Source organism: Syngnathus leptorhynchus, chromosome 4 (assembly GCF_054491065.1).
Source record: "Syngnathus leptorhynchus isolate UIUO chromosome 4, UIUO_Slep, whole genome shotgun sequence".
Classification (NCBI taxonomy): Eukaryota; Metazoa; Chordata; class Actinopteri; order Syngnathiformes; family Syngnathidae; genus Syngnathus; species Syngnathus leptorhynchus.
The window spans coordinates 13105532-13115615 of NC_141198.1; the positions used below are offsets into that span (position 1 = coordinate 13105532).

A 10084-nucleotide genomic window follows, 5' to 3' on the forward strand; every position below is an offset into this window, starting at 1 on the left:
CAATTCAAAAACCAAATACAACACAATTTGCCACTGCGCTGTGTAACAAAGAAAGTTGTTTCTCTGACAGTAACCACACACATGCAAGTTATATCGTCAAAACACTTGTCAACGAAAGAACATAGTCGTGTGACGTCATACTACGTCATTGTGAAGATTCATTCATCGTGCTTGTATTCTTCCGAGCTCCATAAAACCTACCAATGCATTTTTGTGTTTATATTCTTCCCTGATCTCTATTATATTAAAGTAATAATAATAAAAATAATAATACAAATTTAAACATAACGTTGTCGCATCCTCCGTTGCTTGGACACGTGACCCACCCTCACGTGACTAGTAGTTTTAGTCATGGCCGACGACTACAGGCGACAAGGCCTCGACTTGGAGAGAAGAATATTTGAGTTTGACGCCAAGTGTTCCGCTCTCAAAGCTGAGAAACAAGGTAACGCTTCAAACATTCTGTTTGTAATCCAATTCTTGCTATCTCTTGGCGTCACCTGGCATCCGTGCTTCGTTTTTAGCCGGCTAACGAGCTAACTGTTGTTAGCGTTATCTTGCGATGCAAACAGCGACTGCCCCGTTGTAACTTTGGATAACCCAACTAACAGACAGCGGCGTCTGTGTGCATACCGGGACCTAATATTTAAATATACCGCTTAATAATCTAATTATCGATCCCGTTGATGGTTTCTGGATGTAAACATTCCGAAGCAAACATTTTAGCTAGCGTCCCTCTATTGACTTTAGCTTAAATCGTGACCATAAACGTTTGTAATTTTTAAGTCTATCCTGCCTCTATTCGGTGCTAGTCAAGTTTTGAACCGATGATGCCTGGTTCTGATTTGAGTCATTTTCGATGGTTTTACACTACGGCAGATCAGTACGAAGTGGTTACCACCCCTGCCACATACTTTCAAGGTGTGTTAGAATCCTGGCTCAGACCTTCATTCTGCCTCTCACATTCCCAAAATATGTCAAAATAAAATATTTCAAAAACCATGTTCAATCAAAACTAAGTCTACCGCAAGTCTGAATGAATGTGCGTGTGAACTATTGTCAAGATGTTTTTGAGGACTTTTTTTCATGTTGCACAATTAAAGGAGTGGAAAAAAAACCTACAACAAAACATTAGTCTGATGCTGTTTATTTTGACAGTGGTTAACGTTCCACACTTGTCTATCTGTTGTTTCCTGTGGTAAAGTTAGAATAAGTAAAAATTACAGCATGGCAGATTGTGGTCTGCACATGTGCGTCTTCAAATTTGAGAGCCCAATTTGCCGAAATGGGTGAGCACTGTTTGTCTTAATGTGCAACAGTGAAGGGTGCACTCCACCCCCTCACCTAAATTCAACTGGGATTTGTCAGCGCCTCACCCTTAACCTGTATGATAACCAACTATTGAATATGCATGGATAGTTTTTCAAATCTGCGAGTGACCATCCATCCACCTGCAGTCAGTAATATTATAATTGCATGTTTCTCCACAGATGATGACTATTTACAAAATGCGTCTGTCATACTGGACAAGTTGAAAAGCTATTACAGACAAGGAGGGGAAAGCAGCAGCCTTTCCAAATTGCTTCAGGATTACACACAGGTACTTCACTGCTTCAAATGTACACATTGGACAAGGAGTCTGATCAAAGTGATTTAAAGGGTTAAAACAAGTTTCACCATTTAATTTAGTAATTGCCGATATCCTCCATTATGAGTGACTTGTGTTCATGTAAATCTTACATTTTGTGCATGGCAGGTGATCCTCGATATCACATTTTACGAAGAGAATAAACTGGTGGATCAAGAGTTTCCGGAGGACTGTTCACCGTTCAAAATCCAGCAGCTCTTGCAAGATCTGACTGAGCCGGAAGTTCTGGTGGGGAGATTAGCGCCATCTCAAGAGGTGTGCTTGGTTTATCTGTTTGTGAAATGCGTCATTATGTTTGGAGTGACATTGAACCGGAGGACATTGTCACAGTCAAACAATCATAATGTTTTTGGTTACTGTGATACAGGTGAATTAGATGGCCTGACTTGACCGTAACAACGTGACATTATTATTTGGTCTATCAGGTGCAGGTTGTTTTGGGCCTGGAGTTGTTAGAATGCCTCTATTGGAGACGCGGCGCGCTGCTCTACATGTATTGCCACACCCTTCATCAACGGAAGCAATGGATCAAGGAAAACAAGGAGACATTCCTGAAGGTACTGCTTGGTCAAAATGACAGAAGAGTACAAAAATACGGAGGGAATAAAAACATTTCCTCAAAGGATGGCATTTATTTACTCATAGTGAACACTCAAGTCTCTGTATTCAAGAGTTTATTGGGGCGTAGACCTTCACAGCATTAAAAATGCTTTTCATTTCCCCAAATATTCCTGTAAAAGACATTTCATAGTTGAAAATTTAATTCCATGACACAACACTCTATTTTTTTGTCACTGTTATAATACTATTAATACTGGCCAGTGCATAATGTGCTTCTAATTATTTCTGTGTGTTTGTGCAGTGTATTCAGGAAGGAGTGCGCTACCTAATGAGGATGTTGCAAGTGAGGAACTCGGTGAAGCTCAATGATGGGGTGGTGCTCCATGACACTGCGGCCGCAGGCTTGCTATCTGAAGGTACTTTTTATAGCCCTTCTAACTTTGGCAAATTAGCTGATTTTACCCGATAAGTATAAATATCATAATATGTATGAATAAATCAAATCGATTTTTGCAAAATTGCAAATGCCAGTGTGAATCATGACTTATCTCTTGACCTGTTTCCCAAGGTATTTTCTCAGACACGCACCTGCTGACCATGATGTACATTGGCGAAATGTGCTTCTGGGCGGTAAAGTATGAAGACTACAGCGGTGACACTGTGGATTGTAAAGAAGACCGTCTCCAGTTTAGGGACATTGGCACACAGATCCTCAATAAGTACGTGCTCGCCTGCGAGGGCCCACTGCAGGGCCAGGGCTGGAACACGGAGAATGCCAAGGAGATCCTCAGTGTTTTGCAGTGAAGTTCAGCCGCCACTGTGTCCAGGTCGTTCTCGGACACAGAGCTGACATCAGTATTCAATGGGGTTTTCCCCCCGATCCCTAAATTGAAAAAAAAAAGAAAAAAAAGAAAAAAGGGAACCACCCAGGTAAGGTACAGTGTAACGAAAGGCTAAGGAGTGGAAATGTATTTGGGCAAAAGTCACCTGGACCTCACTCCACATCACACGGTCCAGGTCACTGGCATTACATGAGGTGGTGTAAAACTGACAGTGAAATATTTTTTTTTTCCAATTTGTTCTGTGGGTTGGGGCCGTTCTTTTCATTTTAGACTGTTGACTAGGGCACCTGTTTTGCTCTAAGAATGTGTTATAGTAACAATAATATAAAAGATTCTTAGTAAAAAAAATGTTTCCTTTTTTTTTTTTTTTGAAGAATTGTTTATTTGATAACAGCCTAAAATGAAACATTGCACAGTAACATTTTTATTTATTCTTAAGTTGCCATTTTGGTATGCTTTTACTATTTGACATCTGTTTATACTCTATACACAAGTTTGTAAATGTGTATAAAATACACAAAGCAAAGGACTTTTTCCAGAAAGTGTGGAAGTGTATGTTTAGATTTATTCATAATCCACCACTTGTATTCCCCGCTTATATCAAAATTTTCAACATTTAATTAACTATTTGTTTAGCTTTTAATAGAGAACGTGCTGTTTTTGATTAAATTTTGATTTTTTATGTCCTTGGTGACAATAAAGCCCGTGTTGTTTTAACGAAAGGGTTTTGTCTGTGGTGCTGTTCGACTGGGGAACTTCAATACCCACAATGCACCGCTAATCATCAATAGGAAGTAAGTCAAAAGCGTCACGTCACAATTGTTAATCGGTATGATTTCAACACCGCAACTATGTAAACCTCCATATATCAACAAGCCATGGCAGGGAAGATTAACAGTCATAGCGAATCAGTCGTTATTCGAAGTCTTCGGCGCTTGAAAGAGTTGTATTATTGGCCTCCCGGTAAGAGAGACGTCGTTGGGGATCATGGAACAGAGGAGCCCGGTTTTTTGGAATGTTTACCTGTAAGTTTTGATTAAGTTGACTGCAAACTTCCTCTTATGTGACAACTTTCATTTACCTACCTCAGTAGTCTTAAATTTGGACAACGGGGTCGATTTGCGGTCCATGGGTTGCTATCCTACATGACCTCAAAGTTAGATGTTAGTGTGGCCACCATACCTTCTTTGCCCTTATTGAGGGGATACCACAGCTCAGGCTCGTGGTAGCTTTTGACAAAATGTAATTCTGAAGTGACACCAAGTGGAAGGAAAATATATCCTGTTACCCAGTCCGAGTCAAGAGAGATGTTTGGATGAGGATAGCCAATTACAAGAAAAAATAGACACTGAATGTTTTTTTTAGTTGTGGAGGACAGGGGCAATCTGAATCAAGTACATTGAGAAAGTAATGGATCTGATGGATGGATAGATTGATCAATATTGAAATCAAAATTTACAGATGATAATACTAACAATAGTTTCATTTTAAAGGTGGAAGTGCAGTTCCAAATCATGACCCTATTGTCCTCTGTGGACATCTGTCGCTTGGGAGCAACCAGCCGCTACTGGAATGCCTTGATCCGGGACCCATTGTTGTGGAAGTTCTTTCTCCTCAGGGACATGCCTAAGTGGCCCTCCATCGATCACGTAACGATGCCCCAACTCGAGGCGCCAGAAGGCCCGGTCAACGCTGACAACGCAGAACAGGACGATGACGAGACGACAGAATCCAAAGTTGACTACATGGCAGAGTGGGTGACATTTAAATTGACTGACACCGTCATTTTAAGAGAATTCAATTACTTTTCTTTCCGCAGATATCTGAAAGGATGCCCGTCATCCAGACAGAAATGGCTTCCTTCGTGGCCACCGTACCATGTGTTGACGTCCTTCCTGCATTCTTTGGTGCCCTCATCTGAGCCACGCTACGTCATGTTCGGGCCTGGCATGGAGCAACTGGACATTTCCATAGTCACCAGGGTCATGCGCGCCTCTGATATTCTGCAAATGTCAGTCACTCCGAACAGTCAGATCAATGGTGAAGCACCAGCCTCATTTCTTTAAATACCTGTCGTCACATATGTTAATTTTTGGCGATATTTTTAATGAACCGTTTGAATGTACTTAAAAACTCAGCTACTTGCTGTTTTGTTTTGGTTTTCTCAAGCTAAAACCAAATATTGATTTGGCGCCATCTTGTGGCCAAAGAGCTTAATTTAATTAGACGACAGCCTGGCCTAATAGAAGAGTAGCTTTGCCACCATCTCGTGGCATTTCTAGGTTAACGAATGATGCAGTGTCTGGCATTGTGCTTTGCAAGGATGCTTCGTTCTCCAGAAGATGGCAGTCTTGACCTCACTTTTCTCCAACTCAACTTTTTTTCTCCCGTCCTTTAGGACCTTCAGTGATCGGCTCTGGCATCAGTTACATGTTCAACAACCAGCACAAGTTCAACATCTTTACACTATATTCGACAAACAAGTAAGCATTCCCTACCTTGAATGGTATGTACAGTGTGATATAGATGGTCGTTTGGTGTTTGTGTGCAGAGCAGAAAGGGCGCGTGCCAAACTACAGAAGCAGTACATGAGTGGGAAACTCTTCACTTTAATAGGGAGCAATGACTCGGGGGACCCAGTCTTCAGGCCGAGTCCTCAGGTGCAGCAAGTGTGCCAGGTTGTGGAAGGGGTCATCTATGTGGCGAATGCTGAACCAGGCAACGGTGAGAGACCAATACGTGCTTCCTAAAGTTGGAAGAATAGATTCAAGGATTAAAGAAATGTTATTGTCACATAGCTTTCACACGCAATTTCTACTAGAATTACATTCACTCATTTTACTCTCATTTTCTGCTAAGTGACACAATTGACACTTATTCAACAGGTGAAGGTGAGTCTGAGGGGGCTCAAATCAGAGCTGTGTTGTGCTCCACATCCAAACCCTTGTTGGTGCTCTCGTGCATCTCAAGAGAGGAAAGTGAAGCAGTTAGGACTACCAGAATGCAAAGCGACCGTCGAACGCCCTGTGTTGACATGGCAAAGAGACTCGGCCTGCCTCAGTTACCTAATCCATGGATGGTAATTATTCTAATTTAATAACTGAATGAATGGCACGGCTGTAGCTTATTTGGCAGGACAAGTAGAGTCAATAGACGCTATGGACGAAATTTCAAAGCGTCCTTGAGCAGCCTGTCTTTCTCTGTCTTGAACCAGGTGCAGGATACAGTTACAGAATCTCTCTCTGGTCTTCTGGATGGTATTTCTTGGTTGCTGAGATCCTCAGGTGTCAAAGTCTATGATAGTTAGTTACATCATATTTTTGTAACAATGCAAACATTCACAAAAAATGTTTACAAATCCTGTATATGGCACAGAAACACAAAAGAAAAAAATTCTTGTTTGCGGGCAAAAGTCAAATCAATATAAATAAAGCAAAAAGCAAAGCAAGAAGATGCAAAAGAAGAGATTTTCCAGGGTGTTGCTATTTTCATTGCCGTTCTACTCCTAATATCTTTTTAATGGGTAATTTTGTATGAATAATATTGATCTAAAACAGATGGTGTAAAGAAGTCACATCCCTGAAATATGAGAAAAACATATCTGTAAGATATTCTATTATGTGAGGTAAATACAGTTGAGAATAAATTTAGCAGGTCATACATGTTTGTGCTGTTCACTGTTTTTGTGCTGATGCTTCATAAGTGTGCCCTCTCTGTGTTTATAGTTCACAATCATTTTGCCAGTGCTAGAAAGATAATGTGTCTCCCTGATGCTTTTTTTTGTTCTAGTTACCTAGGCAACTGCAAATAATTTGTAAAAAATTACCAACCCTACCTATCGAAATGTTCCCTAGGCTTCAGAATAGTTTTTATTGCAATGGAGGTTTGATAATGTGCTGATTGATGCAATTTAGGGGCATTAAGGCAGAATGACTTGTGCTTTGTTTTTCTCCAAATGAATTTTAAACGGATGTGGAGTCCATTTGTGTATGCGTGCTACGGGACTACCTTTTCTAAATAATTTCAAGAGTCCAACTAAACTTGTTCAAACTGTAATCATGCGTTAGACGTCCGATCAGCGTGAATCGCAAGGATTAGCTCTACGAGTAACGGTATGCCAAAGAGGAAAACGTAAAATTGGGATTTTATGGAATTTACTGCAACTCAGAAGATGATCTGGCTGCTAAGTCCAAGAGGAGCAATACAGTTATTTAAATATAATTGTTTTAATCACATGCTTAAGTAAACAGCATTATAAATATACAAGCAAATATTTGCCAATGAGTAGTTATGAAAATGATCTTAGAGACATATGAAATATTTTTTGCCCATCAAGTTAGCGCTTCATTCAGTACACTGCAGCTCTGCTTACCTTTTGGCCACACATAACAGGAGATGTGTCTGTTTCTGCTCTCACTTTAAATGTGGAGCCTCGTAGAATGTTGGCTTGATGAATGAACAACAGACCTCCAGCTGCCTCTTGTCTTCTCCAAACAAAACAAAGGCCTCAGGGGTATGATGTCATGACATTGGAACCACAGTTAACTCGACCTCGGCCATTTTATAGCCACATACACACATGTCCGAAGTAGCCTTATTTCCAAAAATTGTGTTGAGAATGTTGGGTTATGAATCGGGCAGAACACGCTCTAGGAAGAATTTGGGTAATCTTGCACAGCCTGTTACCTCACACATGTAAACATTTTATCTTCTTTTTTTTAGCACAAGGACATTTTGCTAATTCATCCAAATGATACTGACGACATGGTGGCGGCGGCGGACATCAATCTGAGGCAGGTAATCCACAGACAACACCATTTCCAACCCCTCACTTATCAACTCCATTATTTCCTGGGAACATTGCATTTTGCCACAAATATATAAAACGATCCTCGGAGATACTTGCTTTGCACCTATCATATAAAAATAGAGATTCAAAGCTGCCCATCCACATTTACAAAGTTCAATAAAACAGCATAAATCAAAACAAGCACTTTACTATAAGTCGTTTAACATGAAGTTCTCTACTATGTTATTGCACACTCCTTTCGCTCGCCCGGCGTTTCATCAAGTTTAAGTCCCTGATTTGTATTCTAGGATGGCAACTGAAATTAAGGTAGTCACCGGCAGGGAGAAAAAAAAAACATCATTTGCATGATGCTTCTACTGATTACGGCTAAGCTTTCCACTTAATTGTGTTGTTTTGCACATGAACGGGGCTCTCATGCTGACACTCTGCACTTCTTACTCGCCTGGCGCCATCTCGCCAATTGGCATCAATTTCCTTGCCACTTGCCCTCGCAGCCCTCCTGCTGTCACCTTTATTCGGCCAATGTTCGTAATAGTGGATGATAGTTCAGGGGCATATTTTAAAGGCATGCTGAATGTAGCTTTTTGCTAATATTGATGAGGTTTATTTTTTTTTTGGGGGGGGGTGGGTGCAATGTGGCCATTCTTGTTTTTTTTAATTTTTTTTAGGGAAAACCCTGGAATGGTTTGCCATCCAACCCAAGAGCAACCCAATTCCCACTCACGTTCACTTTCACACCTGGCAATTTTGAGTTTACATTCAAACCAACGTGTACGGAATTTGAAATGTGGGAGGGGAAAAGTACTTGCAATATTCCAAGCACTGGATGTTTACCAGTGATGGTCAAAACTGGGGTAAAGGGGCCGGAGAATGTTTTATAACATTGAAGTTCCACAAATAGATGAAAGAACAAGGCACATGTGCACTTCTGCCCCCCCTGCAGGCTTCTTCTTCACTTGGATCTAATCCAATAGGCAGCACGGCCGCCGACATCGCTGGCAAGTATCACGCTTGTGATGTGAGACCACCCTAAATACATTACAGGGGACTTGAAGGGGGGGGGGGGGGGGGGTGACACAAAGGCCACTCTCCCATTATGCCAGGAAAACAAACACACAGAGGACACAACATTGTTTGAGGGGAAAAAATAGAATTTACCGGAATATGGGCCAAACAAAATGAGGAAAGAGACGGAATCCGCATTTATTTTGCCATTATCAAAACAAAAACAAAACAAAAAATTGTATGATTTTCATGAATATTTCAGCTCCCTCAAGCTTATTTCGAATGGCTGGAAATTGCTGTAAACAAAAGTCTACATTTTGTCAGGAAGTTTTTTAAACAGTAGTTGCGTTATCTTATGTTTCGCTTCATATGAAACTCTGGTGTTTTTCTTTTGTTCAATTTACTTTCTCATTCTTCGCCATTTGTGTCACGGTTGAGTTGTTGTGTTGTAACCTCGGTGTAGCTTTGTCCCGCATAAGTCCTCGGGGTCAGATAACATTGTTCCCTCATCATATTTGATACAACATGAAAGCACACGATTACTGGGAGCACACAATTACAGGAATGATGATTCCATAACAAAGGAAATAATTGAACACACGCCCCGCCTAACATTGTACAAAAACATGGATTGACACATCAAAATAAAAAAGACACACCAAAATATGCTTTCACATGCAAGTTTCTTTTTAGCGACAACATTTGATCTCACCACCATAACTTGCATTTTTGCGAACACAAAAAATCCTGCAATTTAGTGTGAAGAGCAACTGGGTTGGGTCCTTCCGCACTACTCGATGGCTTTTGGATCGACAGGGGGATCAGAGTAGGGGTGGGCTGCGTTTGGGCTACTTGTTCTTTCCTTTGACAGCTGAAATTCCAGGCAAGCCTCAGACAGCGTCACTGGTGTTGTGGAAGTTCCACGTGAGTCTTAAAAGAAACAAACGTCTATCTATCGATTTGTTTTATCAAGCCATTTTAGTATAATCTACTTTTAATGTATTCTACTTTATCATGTTTGGTATTAGGGATTCAACTAGCGATTGTTTCAGTCATTGAATAATCTGTTCATGATTTTCACGATTAATCGATAAACCGGATTTAAAAAACTAAAACAAAAGAGTGCATTAATTTAAATGGACAGTGTATGAATTTCACAAACATATATTATTCATTCTGATTTCTTTACTGATTTGGTTTGTGATGTCAGAAATCAGA

At 40.6% G+C, this 10084-nt stretch overlaps 2 protein-coding genes across 4 annotated transcripts; both read left to right on the forward strand.

Moving 5' to 3' along the window:
* Positions 1-195: 195 nt before the first annotated feature.
* rimoc1 (rab7a interacting mon1-ccz1 complex subunit 1) lies at positions 196-3773 on the forward strand. The gene is made up of 6 exons (XM_085909651.1): positions 196-445; positions 1491-1600; positions 1757-1903; positions 2074-2205; positions 2511-2625; positions 2778-3773. Exons 1-6 carry the CDS (start codon positions 352-354, stop codon positions 3011-3013), a joined length of 834 nt encoding a protein of 277 aa, XP_085765777.1. The 5' UTR covers positions 196-351; the 3' UTR covers positions 3014-3773.
* A 7-nt stretch (positions 3774-3780) lies between these two features.
* Positions 3781-6711, forward strand: fbxo4 (F-box protein 4). 3 transcript variants are annotated; one of them, XM_085909654.1, is made up of 7 exons: positions 3781-3845; positions 4545-4804; positions 4871-5091; positions 5450-5534; positions 5603-5775; positions 5937-6130; positions 6266-6711. In XM_085909654.1, exons 2-7 carry the CDS (start codon positions 4566-4568, stop codon positions 6356-6358), a joined length of 1005 nt encoding a protein of 334 aa, XP_085765780.1. In that variant the 5' UTR covers positions 3781-3845; positions 4545-4565; the 3' UTR covers positions 6359-6711. The 3 variants fall into 3 exon arrangements, with proteins under 3 accessions (XP_085765780.1, XP_085765778.1, XP_085765779.1); XM_085909652.1 differs by lacking the exon at positions 3781-3845 and adding an exon at positions 3852-4076; XM_085909653.1 differs by lacking the exon at positions 3781-3845 and adding an exon at positions 3860-4014.
* Positions 6712-10084: the final 3373 nt, after the last annotated feature.